Source organism: Dendrobates tinctorius, unplaced genomic scaffold, assembly GCF_039654945.1.
Source record: "Dendrobates tinctorius isolate UK_male_01 unplaced genomic scaffold, ASM3965494v1 ptg000165l, whole genome shotgun sequence".
Classification (NCBI taxonomy): domain Eukaryota; kingdom Metazoa; phylum Chordata; class Amphibia; order Anura; family Dendrobatidae; genus Dendrobates; species Dendrobates tinctorius.
Window position 1 is genome coordinate 35,374,434 of NW_027361832.1, and position 21,005 is coordinate 35,395,438.

General features: G+C 41.4%; 1 protein-coding gene across 1 annotated transcript in view; it reads right to left on the minus strand.

Moving 5' to 3' along the window:
- The window catches only part of CRISPLD1 (cysteine rich secretory protein LCCL domain containing 1), a 162,455-nt gene extending 143,187 nt beyond the window's left edge, over positions 1-19,268 (minus strand). Inside the window, exons 1-2 of the mRNA XM_073550630.1 lie at positions 19,120-19,268; positions 16,559-16,889 (exon numbers count right to left, since the gene is read on the minus strand). Coding sequence (XP_073406731.1) covers positions 16,559-16,816 — 258 coding nt within the window. The 5' untranslated portion in view covers positions 16,817-16,889; positions 19,120-19,268. The remainder of the gene's footprint in view (positions 1-16,558; positions 16,890-19,119) is intronic.
- Positions 19,269-21,005: the final 1,737 nt, after the last annotated feature.

Here is a 21,005-nt window from a genome sequence, read left to right on the forward strand (position 1 = left end):
TGGGAATTTCTTCACGTGGCGCTCATAATCAGTACTGAATAAATTGGGATGTTTTGTATTCCCTTTTCATCACCTTCATATCATTGACATGTTGATCACAATATTTTCAGAATTCCATGACTTTTCCTTCTGGATGTTGCATTTTCAAGGTTAAGGAGTGTCTATGCAAATCGCTCATTCTATTACTGTCAGCAGTTTTACAAAGTCAAAACTGCTGTAGATTCCCTTTAATGAAAGATTACAAAATAATAAACAAAATATCACATCTAAAAAAATTAAAATTTCAACCGTTGTTGAAGGGGTTCTTTTCTTTAGTTTAGCCTTAATTTAATGCCCAACTTGTGTAGGTTTAGCTAAAATGTTAAAATATTAGGGTTCCTGGTTTGAAGGACCGGAGAGCATTCAATGGCAAAAAAACTCAAGCTAGCTGCAATGCGAGACTCCAATGATCTACTTGTCTACATTCTGAAATAGGCTGTTCAAACTGATTAAATGGAGCACCTAGACCAAAATAATTTTCTATGGTTTAAAGATTTATTCTTCGTTACTCTTGATATTTATAAATAGTGAATAAGCTATGTTTTCCCCAATTTGCCTTTGTCATTAGCTATTAAAAATACAAAAAAACAAGCATCTAACTGTTGATGTCTCACAGATTTTTTTTCATAAAGTCAAGAATTTAGAAGGATTGGTAATAATTATATGCTGCTGGTTAAGTACATGAGATATAAATGACTTTGTTTTTTCTACTTCTTGTTCATAAACAGAAACTGTCACCTGATTCTTGCTTCCCAAACCATGAGCAGCATGAATCAAATGTAAGGCGGCCAAGGTGGTAGTCGTGGCAACTGGCAGTACTGTTGCCACACCCTGGCTGGAGCCCTACATATAAAATACAATGTACCTTCTGCTGCATGTGCAGCGTGCGCAGCAGTGCACTCACGGTTACTATCATAGTCCCCTCGGCTTTGGTCACTCCGGCTCTGCATTCCTGAGCTTCACAAACCATCCCAGAGACATTACTCTTTTCTAACAGTTTAACTTTACTGAGCAGAAGGGTATTCATCACACATGCAGCACATTGTACAAAGAGGAGCATCTCTCTAGCTTTCCCTGCCTTCTGGGCAGCCTCTATTTTTCCTGATAACTCTCTCTCTCTTCTGGCAATTCCTGCCTTGCTTCTGGACAATCCCTGTCCCTTCCGTGTCTTCATTTCCACCAGCTTCCTATCATCCCCTGGTCCGGTTTCAATGGGAAAAGGTGCCAGGTTTGCCATCTCAGCTTCACCTGCCCCAGTCGTAGACCCCAGATCCTTCTTGGAACAGTCCTGTCTTTGCTGGTGAACGCTTGCACGACTCTCAGCATGGGGCCCCTTCCTGCCATAGCAGCTTTATCTACACGGCTGCCAAACTGTCTCTCTCACTGCTGCTTCTTACTCCTTGCCCTGGGCAAGGCTGCCCGAGTTATGCTGCCTAACCAGGAAGTATATCTCCTATATTCAATTGCTCTGCACTGTACTACTCTAACTCCTCCCCACTGGGAAAACCCCTTTGCTGCCTGTACCTAAACTAACACTCCTAATTCCTATCTCTACTATGCCCCCGTCTGTTCTATCCTCATTATTGTCCTATACTACTGATAGTTCCTATTCTATCCCTAATCATATACCCAACACATGGTACATTTACGTTACAACACATATCAAATACATTCACATTAACGAACATTAGGGCATTGCACACAATTGATAGACCGGAGAAGGGGAAGTATACACACATGGTCAAAATTGTTGGCACCCCTCCTTTAAAGACAGAAAAACCCACAAAGGTGACAGAAATAACTTGAATATGACAAAAGTAATAATAAATAAAAAAATCTATGAAAATGAAAAAATGAAAGTCAGACATTGCTTTTCAAACATGCTTCCACAGAATTTAAAAAATAAAACGCATGAAATAGGCCTGGACAAAAATGATAGTACCCTTAACTTTAAATTTTGTTTCACAACCTTTTGAGGCAATCACTGCAATCAAACAATTCCTGTAACTGTCAAAGAGACTTCTGCACCTCTCGACAGGTATTTTGGCCCACTCCTCAAGAGCAAACTGCTCCAGTTGTCTCTTGTTTCAAGGTTGCCTTTTCCAGATGGCATGTTTCAGCTCTTTCCAAAGATGATCAATAGGATTTAGGTCAGGGCTCATAGAAGGCCACTTCAGAATAGTCAAATATTTTCCTCTTAGCCATTCTTGGGTGTTTTCAGCTGTGTGTTTTGGGTCATTATCCAGTTGCAAGACCCATGATCTGCAACTGAGGCCAAGCTTTCTGACATTGGGCAGCACATTTCTCTCTATAATCCCTTGGTAGTCTTGAGATTTCATTGTACCCTGCACAGATTCAGGGCACACTCGTCCTCCATGTTTCACAGTAGGGACAGTGTTCTTTTCTTGATATGCTTCATTTTTCCATCTGTGAACACAAAGCTGATGTGCCTTGCCAAAAAGTTACATTTTTGTATCGTCTGTCCATAAGACATTCTCCCAGAAGCTTTGTGGCTTGTCAACATGTATGTAGTATGTCAAATTCCAGTCTGGCTTTTTTATGATTTTTTTTTCAACAATGGCGTCTCCCATGAAGTCCACTTTGGCTTATACAATGACAGATGGTGCGATCTGACAATGATGTTCCTTGAGCTTAAAGTTTACCTTTAATCTATTTAGAAGTTTTTCTGGGCTCTTTTGTTACCCTTCGTATTATCTGTCTCTTTGATTTGTCATCAATTTTCCTCCTGCAGCCACGTCCAGGGAAGTTGGCTACAGTCCCAATGAGCTTAAATTTCTGAATAATATGTGCAACTGTAGTCACAGGAACATCAAGCTGCTTGCAGATGGTCTTGTGACTTTTACCTTTAACATGTTTGTCTATAATTTTCTTTCTAATCTCCTGAGACAACTCTTTCATTCGCTTCCTCTGGTCCATGTTGAGTATGATACACACCATGTCACCAAACAGCACAGTGAGTATCTGTAGCCTCTATACAGGCCCATTCACTGATTCCAAGATTGTAGACACCTGTGATGCTAATTAGTGGATACACCTTGATTTAACATGTCCCTTTTGCCACATTATTTTCAAGGGTACCATCATTTCTGTCTAGGCCTATTTCATGAGTTTTATTTTGTTTTAATTTTGTGGAAGCATGGTTGAAAAGCAATGTCTGACTTTCATTTGTTCATTTTCATAAATTTTTTTATTTATTTTTACTCTTGTCAAATTCAAGTTATTTATGTGACCATTGTGGGTTTTTCTTTCATTAAATGAGGGGTACAAACAATTTTGACGTGTTTAGGTGGGTCCCCGTCACCTCCTTACACAAACACAGAATCCTACACTACATAACTCTTTTATTCTGAAACACTGCAGAGTTTCAGTTATAAATAAAGTAGAAAACGCAGTCAATGATAAAAATTTGTCCCTGTCGTCTTCTCCCTGAAATCCCCTAGCTTCTTAAGATTTCTGTGGTGCCCCTGAGGGTTCAGTCGCCACCGAGGTACTGCACCTCCTCCTGACATGTGGTGCCTCACTACCCAGGTAAGATGGGGACACCTGACCAGACTCCACACCTGCACCCAGCACAGAAGCCTTAGAACAGAAGGGCATCCTCTATGGCCCCTGCTTAGTTCATGAAAGGTGCTGGGAGGTCAGTGGAGCTTAGATTGCACTAGAGAAGGGGAAAACTGATAGGAAGTCAGGATCAGTTCCCCAAAGGGGGACGCAGAGAGAGGATGTTTATGCAGCAGCTTCCCGCTGGAGCTGCTGGGAAGGAGAGAGGAACAGAAGGATCAGTTCTTCAGAAGGAAGCAAAGGAAAGGACAGGATGTGTGGAGGAGAGCTGGGGACTAGGGCTAGAGCAGAGCCCTTCCCTAAGTTTAAGAGCCAAAGGCAGGGTGCTGGTATCCGAGGCTGTGTGAATGCTAATGGTTCTACAGCAGAAACCAGAGGAATAGAATTTGTGACCACTTTATTCCCTCCTAAGACTCGATGACACACTAGCAACGTGTGTGAGCCGGGATATGATTGTAAGGAGTCTCTGAAGTAGGCTACAGCTACCAGTCATGCAAGTGGAGTTCTAAGTAACAACAAGAAAGAGGAACTTGAGTGTAACTCATAACTGCAAGTACTTCAGATAAGCACTAGTAAGGAAACGTTCAGAAAAGGCACACAGAAAGGAGTGCTGGAATGGTATGCTCCATCTGCCTGGGAGTTGGCTGAGCCCCACGCCTGGAGGACACGGCACTGAAGCGGACACCTGTGTATGCCAGAAACATGAGTAAAGCTTTGGAACTGCATTCAGCTGTGTCATTGCCTTCTTCCTGCATCAACCTTTTAGCATTGCTACATCTCTGTGTCTAAACACTGCACCATCTACCTCAACATCTATTACAACTGCTCTGGGACTACAGCTCTGCCTGTGGAGAGCTATTACATCTCAGCTGCATCCCACCATCTGTCCCAGAGGATCTGTAATACCACAGGTGGCATCACTAACTTATCTACACATAAACTTTATTCCTTTTATTCTACATGGACACCCAGGGCCACGGACCGGGTCACTGCCCCCACAACACATCCCTTTAAGACACCGGCCAGGTACCGAGTAAGACCCCATTTGCCCTGTGGGTGCTCCCCTTCCAGCTTTAATGAGGTCTGGGACATTTCTGCATGCACGCACAAGGTCATGGCGCACGTTGTGATGTCCTGAATTTACAAGTGATTGTGCAGAACCGTCCCGGGCCTCATCAGAGCCAGAAGTCTTGACCTAATGTAGGAGGTCCAGTCAAATCAGTGTTCATGGCAGTAATAAGAAGATATGATGAGCACCAGATGAGTGATGGTGAGGAGTGGAGGGTCTGGAGAAGTGAGCGGTAAGGTGAGCTTAAATATTTTGTGTGTTTTTTACATTTTATGTTTATTATGCTCTGAGGTCTAGAAAGACCATGCAGCATAAGAAGGGTCTATGAATTCACAGAGAGTAACTTCGATGCAAATTGAATTTCCACATAATCTGGAAATTGTGAAGCTTGCGGGGATTGTGAATTGTGGATGTGCAAAGCTGGACTAAGTTAAGCCTAAGTTGAGACATAGTCACTCAATAACTTTAATTTAGTATGTTTTGAGCCTTTAAGTGATTGACTTGCTCATCAATATTTACTAGTGATGGGCGAATGTGCTCGTATATTGTGTTCGTGTCCCCATTGGTCCATGATTTGCGGCTGTTAGACAGCCTGAACACATATAGGGATTGCCTGCTTGTTAGGGAATCCCCATATGTGTTCAGGCTGTCATAACAACCGCAAATCATCAAGTCATAGGGACGGCAAACATGATATAAGAGCACATCTAAGATACTCGGATAATACCCGAGTATGCTAGGATAAGACATTATACGAGCATATTCGCCCATCACTAATAGTTAGCTACTAGTATCTAGCTGTTTATAATATAATTTTGCTTCAGCTTTAAATCAAAAACTGAATTCTTGTGCTTTAGGATTTTCTGGTAAAGTGCAGATGTCATGGTTCTCTAAATTATATTGAGTTGTCAAGGCTCTAAAGCAGCAAATAATCATTACACGATTACAGTTATGCTATGATATTGTAATTGTGAAATCTTATGTAAGCTTTAGATCAGATGTAAAAGGAGCCATTTCTTAGAAAAAAAAGTTTCACTTTCAGCTCATCATCTCAAAGAACATTATCCAAAGTGTGTTGAGATAAAAGTAATTGACATTTTTATGCCAAAATGCTTCCTGTTTTTGTTTCTTGGCAAAGAGGACTAAAAGATCCTGCAATTACAATATTTTAGTTTTTCAAGAGGAATCAATGGGGGATGTGTATAATAGACTTAGGCTCCGTTCTCACCTACTTTTTTTTATTCACTTTCATTTTTCAGCTCTAGGAACAGAGAAATTGAATTCATGCACTCTTTGCTTTGGTACATTAATGGACATCTTCAGGACTCATTCAGAAGAGCATCTTTTATAAACGTGGGCAGTCCATGTTAAAAATTGGACTGCACACAAACTGATCTTTTTGAATAGAATTGTAGCACACAGGCACCAAGACTGCACTTGACTCTTCCATTTCTTGGATGAGTCTCGCCCATTCAACTCAATAAAAACAAAAAAAGTATTCCAATGCATGTTGAATTGCAGCTATTAAAAAGAAAATGCTTTTTATCATTTTCAGACTGATGATATATAAAAACAGATTAAATATTGATGTAAAAAACGGATATATGGATGACACACAGGGGGCAATATGGATGAAAAATGTAAATTTTTCATTTGCTTGCCTGAACATGGTTTAACAGAATCTAGACTGATACCATTATTTTCAAAGGAGTCTTTCTGGTTTCAGATGGATCCATATGGATGTCAAACAGATGGCAATATGGATGAAAAATTAAAATTTTGCATCTGCTCGTCTGAACATGGCTTAACAGAATCTAGACTGACACCATTATAGTCAATGGAGTGTTTCTGGTTCCATATGCATCTGTCATGCAATGGATCCATCCTCCTGAAATGGATCAGAGAAATGGAATTCAAATGTACAGTTGTCTGAGCTTAGTATATTTAACGATTAACACCAATCAATCACAATTTAGGACCATTGCTCTAGCTTTCCACAACATTTTACCAAAGCTGTGTGCTAAAAGAAACTTGGAGGCATCGGCATAGCTATATTAGGTGCAGGGGTTATAATCACACCCAGGGCTTTGTGGCTAAGGGATGTCCCAAAGGGGCATCTGACCTATAGAGACTATTACTCTTAAGGAACTCTAATAGTTGGGTGTTGTAGATTTTTGCATTTGGTTCACAAGGTTCAAGTTCTGCCCCTGCTTAGAAGCATTCTTTAGTATCTGGTACCTCCTGAATTTTAAGTATGATGGTTAAATTATGAAAGATTCAAGACTAATAAAAATGAAGAACTTTTATGAATATCACATAATAAGTCTGTGCATTGATCTTAACATCTGAAAGGAAATAAAGCAATAACTGTGGCGCAGTCAAAAACAGTTGCCGACATAATTATAATAGATGATAGTAGTAAGAAATTGAAAGCCGAGGCGTTATTTTTTTGTAGCTCATTTCATGGAAATACCACCAGAATATTTTTTAATTTATCACAAAGCCAGAAATCATGAGAACCAAAAAATGGATGCAAAATTACAAGACTCCAAGGCTGAAACTTCTCAAACTCATTTTTTTAAGGAAATGAAATTCTATCCACACTGCACATATTTGTTCTTTTTTAGCCAACTTTAAACAAGTGAGCAGAAGTAAGATTTTTCCTCTTCAGTATTGCCATAAACAACTCTAAAATGCTGAACATATGTCCCACACACGCACCTACTGGAAAATGTAACCAAAGAGGAAGATGACATAGAAATGGATTTCAACCGGAATACATGGCATGGGTATCTCATCGATATGTATTTCTTCTATCATTCATTAACAGCTTGGAGTGGGAATTGAAAAGCTCTAAAGTTTGGGAGGAATTAAATTCTTGTCACGAACGTGTGAGCTGGAAGAAATCCAAAAGTAATCAGTGGAATTTCCTTATATAGTTTAATGGAAAAGGAAAAGCACATTTTATACTATTTCCGTTCTGGATGGGCTTTCTATTTCTTTCTGAGAATTAGGCCTCATGCACATTAACATGTGAAAAACTGGCACCATTTGGCCCAAACAGCACCTGCAAAAGTTATTATACAGTATAGTTCCATACAGCTATCTAAAAGTCTTAAAAGTATCACTATCTGTAGCCATCGTATGGTGCATTTATGGTAATTTTAATTAGGTTACTTGCTTTTTTATTGCATTTTTGTGTGCATTTTTAATATGCATTTTTACTACGGTTTTGATGCTGCTGTTTTTGCCTCATAGAATCATACATTCTCTGTTTGGTGTGTCACGCCGTAAAAAAAAGTTGCTTTGTTTTTGATTCTTCCTGGTATTTGGCTTTGAGATAAAAGGTATCTGACCCATATACGACAAAATGCTTACTTTTTTTGTCTCTTAGCAAAGTGGACAAAAAGGATACTGTAATTACAATATTTTTGTCTTTCAAAAGGAATCTATGGGGGACATGTAAAACTATTAATATACTTATGTGCGGATTACAAGTGTTTTTGACGTGTTTCTGCTGTGGATCTCAGTCAGACGCCTCTCACCCAGCCAAACAAGATCTCACGCTTTGCACTGACGAGGTGCAATACCCCAAAACACAGTGTCTGCAAAATGAGATTTTGGTTTTGGCATTTTTCCTAAGTCATATGGCAGGGCTCGTTAGAGGGTCGATATTGACTTGTAGGATCGCTACTTCCTATAGGTGGCACTCGAGTTCTAGTCCTCTTCCTCTCTGAAGAGACAATTTGCATGTTTCTTAGAGGAGCATTTCAAGGCTTTAAAGTCCCCTCACTATGGCATGTCAGGCTTGACATTTCAGTCTCTGTACAGAAAACGATACCCCTTGTATCCTGGTCAGACGTCTTTCACCTACCCAAACCAGATCTTGCAATTTGCATTGATGAGGGTCAGTACCCCAAAACACAGTGTCTGCAAATTGAGATTTTGGTTTTGGCTTTTATCCTAAGTCATGTGGCTAAGCTCGCTAGAGGGTCAAAATTGACTTTTAGAATTGCTACTTCCAATAGGTGGCTCTAGAGTTCTAGTCTTCTTTCTCTCTGAAGAGAAATCTGCTGTGGAGACATTTTTAAAAAGTATGTGCATTTCTTTTGCTGTGGATTTGGGGAAAATCTGCACAGAAAACTCAGTGTACCAGCAAGAGAAATTGACATGCTGCGGATTTTGAAACGCACCCCAGGTCAGTAAAATAGAAGCACAGTGGGCATGAGATCTCAATAAATCCCAACTTCTTTGCCAGAACTCTAAGATGCTGCGTTTTTTATGCAGTGAAAATACTCAGAGTCAAAAACTCACCAAAACCTTATCGAACATAGCCTTTTCTAGTAAATATAATGGAAACCACAAGATAGGTTGCTTTAATGCAGAAATTGCTGAGGTAGGCAAATATTGTAGAAATGTGTTTACACTTATAATCTCATGTACATGATCATTAGAAAAATTGGTACTAATTGTCAATCTGTACCGATGTACTAATATGTTAGTACTAGCTGAAGAGCCCGGCATTGTCCGGGCATAGTAACTAACTACAGTTAGTTATAACAAATTATAATGATTATATCTATCTAACTATCTACCGTATATATATATATAAAAAGCTGAGTGTATAGCCCCGCCCACCCCACATAGCGACATTCACATTCACTATCCCACATCATCCTGTCAGCCAGAGCCATCAGACTACTACACCTAATATCCCACATCATCTTGTCAGCCAGACCTACTGGACTACTACCACTAATATCCCACATCATCCTGCCAGCCAGAGCTACCAGACTACTACCACTAATATTTCACATCATCCCGTCAGAGCCACAGAACTACTACCCCTAATATCCCACATTATCCCATCAGCCAGAGCCACCGGACTACTACCCCTAATATCCCACATCATCTCATCAGCTTGGGGTCAGAACCAGAGCGCTGAGTGGAATGGTCCTAACTTCCATACCGGTGATCCCTTTAAGAGAGGCCTGGGGTCAGAACCAGAGCGCAGAGTGGATTTGCCCTCACTTCCATACCGGGGATCCCTTTAAGAGGGACCTGGGGTCAGAACCAGAGCGCAGAGTGGATTTTCCCTCACTTCCATACCGGGATCCCTTTAAGAGGGGCCTGGGGTCAGAACCAGAGCGCAGAGTGTATTTGCCCTCACTTCCATACCAGGGATCCCTTTAAGGGGGGCCTGGGGTCAGAACCAGAGCACTGAGTGGAACTGCACTAACTTCCATACCAATGATCTCTTTAAAAGAGCCTGGGGTCAGAACCAGAGTGCTGAGCGGTCCTAGCTTCCATACCGGGGATCCCTTTAAGACAGGCCTGGGGTTAGAACCAGAGCACTGAGTGGATTTGCCCTGACTTCCATAACAGGGATGCCTTTAAGAGGGGCCTGGGGTCAGAAACAGAGTGCTGAATGGATTTTCCCTGACTTCCATAAAAATGATCCCTTTAATAGAAGTCTGGGGTCAGAGTCAGAGCGCTGAGGGATTTGCGCTAAGATCCCTTTAAGAGGAAGATGTGCGAATGGGATGGAGGATGTCTGATGGGTATATGGGCAGGGAGGGGGTGATTCATTTCTGTCATGTGCTCTCTGTTCCTTTCTGGGGGAGGGCAGACAATGGATGGAAGCTTATGTTCCCGGAGATGCTAGATTTCTCCCACCCGGTCAGTGTCTGCTGAGGTGTTGTGGAGAGGGAAAACTGTTGCTCATAGCAACCAACCACAGCTCAGCTTCTTTTAAACAGCTCTGATGAAATGAAAGATGCTTAGTGATTGGGTGGGGCTATGTGGAGTAGGCGTGGCTGATACACAACACACATACATTCATTTTTATATATATAGCTGGTGCTGTGTATGGGTACTATAGGGGTTCAGTGTTGTTCCACTGAGTTTCATTTGGCTTTCTGTGTGGGTAATATAGGGGTTCAGCATACAGTTGGGAAAAAAGTATTTTGTCAGCCACTAATTGTGCAAGTTTTCCCACTTATAAAGATGGGAGAGGCCTGTAATTGACATCATAGGTAGACCACAACTATGAGAGTCAAAATGAGAAAACAAACCAAGAAATTCACCTAGTCTGATTTGGCAAGATTTAGTTTTCAAATTATGGTGGAAAATAAATATTTGGTCACCTAAAAATGTGCAAGATTTCTGGCACTCGCAGACCTGTAACTTCATCTTTAAGAGGCTCCTCTGTCCTCCACTCATTACCTGTAGTAATGGCACCTGTTTGAACTTGTTATTAGTATAAAATACACCTGTCCGCAACTTCAAACAGTCACATTCCAAACTCCACTATGGTGAAGACCAAAGAGCTGTCGAAGGACCAGATACAAAATTGTAGCCCTGCACTAGGCTGGGAAGACTGAATCTGCAATAGGCAAGAAGCTTGGTGTGATTAAATCAACTGTGGGAATAATAATAAGAAAATGGAAGGCATACAAGACCACTGATAATCTCCCTCGATCTGGAGATCTACACGCAAGATCTCACCCCGTGGGGTCAAAATGATCACAAGAATGGTGAGCAAAAATCCCATAACCACATGGGGTGACCTAGTGAATGACCTGCATAGAGCTGGGAGCACCGTAACAAAGGCAACCATCAGTAACACACTGTGCCGCCAGGGACACAGATCCTGCCATGCCAGGCGTGTCTCCCTGCTTAAGCCAGTACATGTCCGGGCACATCTGAAGTTTGGTAGAGAGCATCTGGATTATCCAGAAGAGTATTGGAAGAATGTCATAAGGTCTGATGAAACCAAAGTAGAACTGTTTGGTAGAAACAAAACTCGTTGTCTTTGGAGGAGACAGAATGCTGAGTTGAATCCAAAGAACACCACACCTACTGTGAAGCATGGTGGTGGCGATATTATGCTTTGGGGCTGTTTCTCTGCAAAGGGACCAGGACAACTGATCCGTGTACATGAAAGAATGAATGGGGCCATGTATCGCGAGATTTTGAGTGCAAACCTCCTTCCATCAGCAAGGGCATTGAAGATGAAATGTGGATGGGTCTTTCAGCATGATAATGACCTCAAGTACACCACCAGGGCAACGAAAGAGTGACTTCGTAAGAACCATATGAAGGTCCTGGAGTGGCCGAGCCAGTCTCCAGATCTCAAGCCCATAGAAAACCTTTGGAGGGATTTGAAAATTCGTATTGCCCAGCAACAGACCCAAAACATCACTGCTCTAAAGGAGATCTGCATGGAGGAATGGGCCAACATACCACTAGCAGTGTGTGCCAACCTTGTGAAGACTTACAGAAAACGTTTGACCTCTGTCATTGCCAACAAAGGATATATAACCAAATATTGAGATGAACTTTTGATAATGATCAAATACTTATTTTCCACCATAATTTTCAAAATAAATCTTGCCAGATCAGACAAGGTGATTTTCTGGATTTGTTTTCTCCTTTTGACTCTCATAGTTGTGGTCTACCTGTGATGTCAATTACAGGCCTCTCTCATCTTTTTAAATGGGAGAACTTGCACAATTGGTTGCTGAGTCTAACTAAATACTTTTTTCCTCACTGTATTTCTGTTTGCATTTAATTGAGTCTTATTTATGGATTACATATAAACTCTGAGATATCTCGTACTTCAAAACATTCTTCCTCATATGTACTTTAGAGGAAAAAAAATGGGGATGATTCACATAGCAAGTGTCTTTCAGTGGCTCTAGCACTAGTTATCCATCTAACCAGTCATCCACCAAGCTCTGTGTGCATTCGTAATGATGGCAGAACATTTCAGCACTACTTAATCAAAGCATATCTCAAGTTCTGTGGTTGACACGGTAAGCTTTGAAGTTAGAAATCTGTAGCTGAGAAAGACAATCTCTCATAGACAACATTCTTGTTCCTAGATCAGCTGTCACCATGGGACACTCCAGCACGCCATCTCGGTAGTGCTCCAGCACGTCATCTTGGGGTGCTCCAGCAGGCAATCTCGGTGGCACATTTTTTTTCAACACCAACACTGATACCATGTTTCTTGCCACTTGCTTCCTTCTGCAGCTTTGATCTTACCTGGTCCACACTGCTGCAGTTTCTATCTACATGTCTAATGCATTTCTGCTCTTGGCCTACACCAACACACATGGCCACATAGTGCCAAGCCTGGAGCCTAAATGCTTGCTCCTTCTCTTCTGAGGGGCAGGTTGCACGGTAGCAGCATCCACATGTTCCTTTGCTTGCCATAACCATCAGGTCCATTCTATCACTGCTTAGTAAACTGTATCAGTGCAGCCACCATCACTAGTAATTATTGTTATGGGAGCTGCATTCACTTTGTCCCTAGGGACACTGTACAATCTCATGCCATATTATGGAATATTAGTCCTACAGAAGAATATGGTACATCACTTACAACATTAGGCAGCACATGGGTTATCCAAGACACCAAGTGATGAAGACAGGCTTTCCCATTACTGAGATAGATGAGAGCTGCTATGGATACAATTCTATGTATATAGGAGGGGGAGGAGGAGCTCTACCTCTAGCTCCTCCCATCTGTATAGGAGATGGCAGCTGCTACTGATGAGGTTCTATGTAGATTGGAGGAGCTAGAGACAGAGCTCCTCCTCCTATATACATAGAATTGTATTCGTAGCAGCTCTCATCTATCTCAGTAATGGGAAAGTCTGTCTTCACTGAATACAGATTTTACCTCAGAATGGAGAATTTTGCTAAAGACTGATCAATTCTGGCAGAGAAAGAAGTAGATTTCTCAGATAAGACATATTACAAAGTTGCTTATTTTGACGTGTACTATTGATTTATGAAAGAAAAATTAAAACAACGTTTACACTTTAAAAAATAATCTACATCTGTAATTTTGAGGCAATATTTGCACTTTTCTGGATTTCCTGGTATAGTTGGACACAGTGCTCGATCTAGTTTTCCTTTCCTACACAATTATGACAAATTTCTAGGGAGCTGTGGGCTGATCTCATTAACTTGAATAGAGTTTTTCAGTTTTCTGCATAATGAGTGACCAGAAGCAAAAATTTGCAAAGAAAACGTAGAATGGAAAGCAGAGCTAAGGCTACTTTCACATTTCCGTTTTGAAGCATCAGGCGCGATGCAGCGAAAAATGTAAAAACTGGATTCGGCGCCTGTTGCCACCAGATCCAACTTTTTTCCCATAGACTTGCATTATCGCCGCATTGCGCCTGATGGCCATGCGGCGTGTCCGGCTTTTGCCGGAAATGGCAAAAAATGCCTGTCCGACATCTGCAAAAAACGTTCCCTGCAACGTTTTTTGACAGCGCCGGTTCGCGTTTTTGCAGAGCGCCTGCCCGAAGACTCTCTCTCCCTCTCCCTCTCCTGCACCGTATCCGGCAAAAACAGATGATCCTGCGGGCTGCGGTTTCTACCGGATCCGGTTTGGCAACTTTTCACCGCAGCCCGCCGGATTTAAAATCCAGAAATGTGAAAGTAGCCTAAGCCACCACTAAGTCCCTTTTATTTTAAAGGGAATATTTCAGAAAGCTTGACCCTCCTAAACTTTTTATATGCACATGTAGTCCAGTCCAGGGAAAGATTAACTCATCGGTACCTTTAGAGGGTCCTTCCTTTGATTGAATCTTGAGAAATCTATTTGTTAAGTACAATTGTTGTGGAACAGAACTTACCGAATCTTTGACTCCTCGTGTTATTAACATTCTTGGCACCTACAAATATACCATTGAGTTCACCTTGCACTGGGCTATATGTGCAAATAAACGGTTTAGGCAATGGGGAGTCAAACTTACTGACACATCCTTTCAAGGATTGGATAGGAATCCAGAGGTCAGACCTCTACTTATCATAAATAAGGCTGGTTTCAGACTAGCGCATCTTACATGCAGCGCACGGCGCCGCTAAGTCCAGACCGTGCGCTAGTAGGATTTTTGCATGCGCTGCGCACTTTTGAAGGTGCGCCAGTGTGCGCCGAATGCACCATGTTGCATTTTGGTGCACTCGGCGCACCTTCAAAAGTGCGCAGCGCACGCAATAATCCTACTAGCGCTTGGCCAGCGCACGGTCTGCGCACCCTATGCTAAAGATAAGGTGCGCAGATCGCATGCAGCCGTGTGCGATAGTAGGAGGAAATGACCGGACGGGGCGAGCATGGGGGGCGGGGCTTAGCGGCGCCGTGCACTGCCTTTAAAATGCGCTAGTCTGAAGCCAGCCTTAATTGCATGTTTTAGCAAAAAAAGTATCACTTTAAATGATGAAAACACCTACTTAAAGCACCACTCCAGCATTTATTTTTATTGCAGAGCTGGAGTGACACTACTAACGTAAGATCTCTGCACCTAATATTATACTCACCACCCCAGTCTTCAATTCTTCCTGGCGCCGCTTCAGTCCCATGCCGCCATCTTGTGACCTTATCTTCTGTCTGACCAGAAGTCAGAGGTAAATGTCACAAGTCTCTCATAGACATACATTGAAAAGTGACTGCTAGAAAACATTGGGGTGATCCGGCAGATCACAATCTACTGGAAACAGACCAGAGCGACACGGATAAAAGAGGAAAATGGCGGCTGGTAAGTATGAGAGTAAGTGCAAGGAACTTATAGTAATGGCACCACTCCAGCATTGGCATAAAACAAAACACTGAAGTGGTGCCTTCATAACAGTCCAAAATGGTGGTGAAAATGCTTAGCTATCATATGACTGACAGCTTGTCATGAAGAAAGTAACAATGAATTATGCCCTACATCAAGAAGAGTCCATATAATAGTATCATGTCACTCTTATGTTATCTATAAGTGCAGTAACACTGGGATACGTCATAGCACAAGGGTCCAATTGTAGAGAAAGTGGTCTAATCACAGACCTAAATTAAACCTGAGCCTAAGGCTATGTGCCCACATAGCGATTCTGAAGCAGAATGAACCTGAGCAGAATCGCACACCCTGCTCCCGGGAAAACACATGCGTTTTTTGACGCGCTTTTGTAAGCGTTTGTCAAGCGTTTTTGCATGCGTTTTCCTAAGCATTTTTGCCAATATAATTGATGGTATGCGAAACCACATGCAATTCCGCAAAATTAATGAACATGCTGCGTTTTTAATCGCTAAGCGTTTCTGCAGTGGTTAAAAACGCACCATTGGCTCAACATGTGCATTTTTCATTAAAAATCAATTGGATGCTTTTCTTAAACGTTTCTGCAGCAGAATCGCTTGTCTAAAAGCGCTGCAGAAACGCTTAAAAAACGCTACGTGGGCACACAGCCTGAAGCTGTTTTTTTACACGTTCATGTTTTGGGGTCCGAACACTGACCACAATGCACAGACTGGAGACCTGTAACCAGTTCACGTTTCATGGTTTATACTAGTGCCGTGAAACATAGATTTCAGTGATTAAGCAGGTTTTGAAATAAGTTGTAGGCAAGGAAAGAAGAAAGGTTCCAGCTTCCAGGATAATAAATAATAATAAATCAGCTACGCGTTTCGATCCTTGGTGGATCTTTATCACAGCTGTGATAAAGATCCACCAAGGATCGAAACGCGTAGCTGATTCAGTGCCCAACACACATCCATTTGTATATGGGGAGAAAGCTGTGTATGGAATTTTTTATCTTTATTTTGGTATAAAAATGTATTATCCTGGAAGCTGGAACCTTTCTTCTTTCCTTGTCTACAATCAACCTTCGTTTGGATCCAGACGAGGCTCCGAGCTCCGGCTGTGGTTGGGGAGCTGGCTAGGGCTTTTTTTCAGCCCGTTTTTATACGTGTGTTTCAAATAAGTTAAAGGTTTATTTTCATCACCTATCTTCCTTTTTTAAAAATCATATTATTTAAAAAAATAAATAAATAATAATTTCCAGGCTGTATAAAAAGGAAGCATGTCTTACCATAAACTCCATATTAGAAGCAGGAGGGTAAACTTCACCTCTCAGTTTATTGTGCAAATCTAGGATAAGCTTCATGTCACTCTCCATAATGGCTCTTTTGCCCCTATGCTTTGCAACCCACCACTCTCCATCCTCATCCATATATTTTTCCAAGAGGCCTTCTAATTGGGTGGCATTAGGAATGAGCATTGGAGCAACTGTTTGAACTATGAATAGCAAGACAGTCCGCCGGAGCCATTCTTGTGCTGCACGTTTCATGATGAGAGGTCTGTAAACTCTTCGAGATTGAAATTGGATTTAAAGTTGCATGTGTTTATTCCAAAAATTATTCCTGTAAAAAAAAATACAATCATTGAAGCAATTTGTGTTACAGAGTATTCCGTTCCACAATATAGAAATGATAAAAACAGAAAATGCAGAAAAAAAACAAACACATAAGTCAATCGGTATAAAAGAAAAAAAAACAATCAAAGGAAAATATGACAGCACAAAGAAATAACCTAATTGTTATGTAGAAGATTAAATGGAACAATCCAGCTTTTCTACAGCATAGCTGTGCTACATCTACATCTGACTAGCTCATCTCTGCTACCTACCGTAATGTTAAAAAATATGTATGGAATATTAGCATAAAATATTACTGCCAAATGAGATTTGAATGCCATCCTAAACACTCTCCTGTAACACAGTGACTAATACTACTGTAACTCTAGACACACTTCTGCTCTGCCAAGACCCCGGGGCACTCCCCCTAGATCCACGTGGTTAGGATGTCAATCTGTGCTGCTCCCTCATATTCACAGTTACACCGGCTATCCACAGGACCTCACTAAATCATCATTAAATGCTTTACACCTCAGGAAAAAAAGGCAGGGAACAACTCTCATAGCACAAACTCATGAACTTAGTAAATGAATGTACTAAAATTCAGGGTTCATCAAAACTAACAGCATTTTGTTCTCTAGAGATAACCAATCAATGGGTGACTTATCCAGGTCAGCCAGGAATTCTCGATACTGCAGCTTACCCCCTTCATCAGGGTCCTCTTTAGCATCTGTATAGCATCATGTTAACTAGTAAGATAAAATTACTCCAACACCACTATTTAACCCATACATTACAACTTAGAATAAGAATAACCATCGATAACTGTCTGAGAAAAGGCAATGCCCGATGTATCCATGCAGTCCTATGTAAATCTGTGTACCATGTGTACGACTTCTTAATGAAATTAAGCGAAACCTATTTTAAGACACCAGAAAATGCTCTGAAGAGAGAACTTCTCAAAGTTGTCCTTTACGTATGTATGGAAAAGCTGAAAATCTGTCCCAGGCAATGTGCTCTAGATAGTGGAGTGCTCTTCTCCGGAAGTTGGTCTTTTGGAGAAGTTTCACATGTGCCAACTGCAAACTCAGCCCTACTTTATTTTTAACACAATGATTTGCTTTTCACACTTTCTATACATTTAAATTTCTGTGTGTAAATATTGTAATTATACATTTTGGCATTTTGACAATTCTTACATTGCACTTCCTGTACCTCCTCTATTGTATATACTGTACAAACTTATGACAGTCATTTAAACCTAGAAGTTACAATGTATCCACCACGGGTGAAACGCTTGATTACTTTCTAGTCTTGATCTTCCTGATTGACTTTCTGTTGGCTCAGGTAAACCAATATAACACAATCATTGTAGAGTTTTCCATGACTGTGAAACCAATCCCATTCATGTGAACTCAGTTGTTTCTGCTGGATCAGCAGCATGAACATAGATTTCTGCAAGTCCCATTCAAATGAATGAAACAAGCTGAAGAAAGTCCTGCAAAAAATCTTCCCTAATTTGTGCTTCTGCACTTGTCAATATCTTGTCAAAACTATTAAACCGATGTAACAAGAAGAAGTATCATCATGTGTAACAAGAATATAGCAATCAACGGCTTGAATCTGCCAGTCATTTTGCATTTTCTCGCTTATTTGGGTTTTTTCTGTTGTGCAGTTATATATTTTGATCATATCCTACAGAAATAATCTTGCCCCCCCTCATTGCGGCCATGGCAAATTGGACAATAGTACAGACAATAGTGGCCATTTGAGGTGTACAGTGACCGATGGGATCTTGACTGGGACTTATTCTGCCAGTTTTAGGTCAACATAACTTTCTGTACTTGTCTTGTAAGCAATAAGACTAGAGTGCCAAACGCTGCAATGTACGACCCAACCACAAAATGCTGAGTGCATAGATTCAGCTGCTCGGAGGAGAACCGATGAGAGCAGAACTGTTTATATACAACTTTCAAGAATTCAATGAATTCCGTCTGCATACTTTCTCCGCGCCTTTGTAGGAAATCTCCCACAACTATTGCAAAGTTCACACATGCAATCCAGAAATAATATCGTATCCAAGTATGAAGTCCACAGTTATAGACAAGTCCCATACAGTCACATGCTCCTGAGTATAGCCCCATACATTCAGAAGAAGCGGAGTATAGCACAGCCATAGCCTTGTACAGTAAAAAGCAGAAAATAGAAGACTAACTATGTGTTGAATGTATACTTACTGCTTGGCTGGGAAGTCCAGGGCTGAGCAGAGGCTTAGTACCAGGGGCTCTCTGTGCTGGGGATAAAGCACTTGCAGCAGAGCTTGTCACTCAGTAATAGCACCAGATCAGAGAGCGGGGCTTTCAAAGCAGATCCTAGCTATAGAGGAGGAGTCTGATGAAAGTGCATTGGGCTCTACCCCCTCTTTCGTCTTGATTGTCCTGTGCTTTTTGTGCAAGTGTTCAGGTGGGTGGTCGAATATGCTGCGAGCACACGATTAATACTGGTAGTTTCTGCACAGAAATAGAGGTACTTGCTTGGGAATGACAGGATCGTGGATGTGATCTCGTTTGCAGGAAATAGTTTAACGTTATTTTAACTTCACAGACAAAAATAGATGTAAAAAATAAAGTTTTTCTGCATCTAGGACTCATTCGAACATCAGTGATTTTTCTCGTACACAAAAACACGGACCGATTTTTATCAGTGATTTGGATCAGATTTTCATTGACATTTGGTCAGTCTTTACCATCAGTTTTGTCTGTGATTTTCTTGTAGGAAAACAAATTATTAAATTAGTAACCTTCTCCTACTCATTGCAGTGTTGTTAATCTTGTACAGCACACAGATGGCGACGTGCACTGTCGGTGAATTTTAGCGACTAATAGACTTTTGCGAGTAATTTTGGCCCATTTTATTTATTATTTATTTTACACACATAGGGCCTTTAATTCCACAGCACTGTACAGGCATCATCACTGTCCACATTGGGTCACAATTAGCCACGAGCGAGCATGCTCGTGTGCTAATAGAGTGTATTCGAGCATGCCGAATATAATGCTCGAGTCGCCGTGGCTGCATGTCTCGCGGCTGTTCGACAGCCACATAATATGCAGGGATTCTGTTTGTTAGGTAATCCTTGCAAATGTTGCGGCTGTCGAACAGCCATGAACCCAAGACCCCAGCAATGCAAAGCAAAAGTAACATAGTATATGTTAAAGAGGTATTCCCATCTCCAAGATTCTATCCCAACATGTAGTAGATGTAATAATAACAATATTAGCAAACACCTCCAATTAGAAATGTAGTATAGTTTTTCTGATTCCTTATGTCTCTTTCCTCATGTGCAGGCATTGCAGTAGCTTAGGTATCCATGGTTATGACCACTAGCAGCTAGCTAACAGCAACTGTCACAATATCAGTGGTCATAACCATGGATACTTAAAGGGGATCTGTCACCCCATTTTTGGTCTATCAGCTGCCGCCACTGCCATCAGGGGCTTATCTACAGCATTCTGTAATGCTGTAGATAAGCCCCTGATGTAACCTGAAAGATAAGAAAATACTCACCCTGGCGTTCGGTCCGGTCCGATGGGTGTCGCAGTCCGGAACGGCACCTCCCATCTTCTAAAGGTGACGTCCTCTTCTTTGCTGCCTGTCATGGCTCTGCGCAGGCACAGGAGCCACGACAGGCAGCAAAGAAAGAGACATCACCATTAGAAGAAGGGAGGCGCCAGACCGCAACACCCATCGGACCAAGACCGGACCGTCCCCCCCGATGAGTATAATATAACTCCTCTTTCTTATCTTTCAGGTTACATCAGGGGCTTATCTACAGCATTACAGAATGCTGTAGATAAGCCCCTGATGGCGGTGCCGGCAGTTGATAGGCGAAAAATAGGGTGACAGATTCCATTTAAGGTCCTGCAGTGCCTGCACATGAGGAAAGAGACATAGCAAATCAGAAAAACTATACTACATATCTAATTTGAGTTATTTGCAAATATTATTACTATTACACCTACTACATACAGTGGGGCAAAAAAGTATTTAGTCAGTCAGCAATAGTGCAAGTTCCACCACTTAAAAAGATGAGAGGCGTCTGTAATTTACATCATAGGTAGAC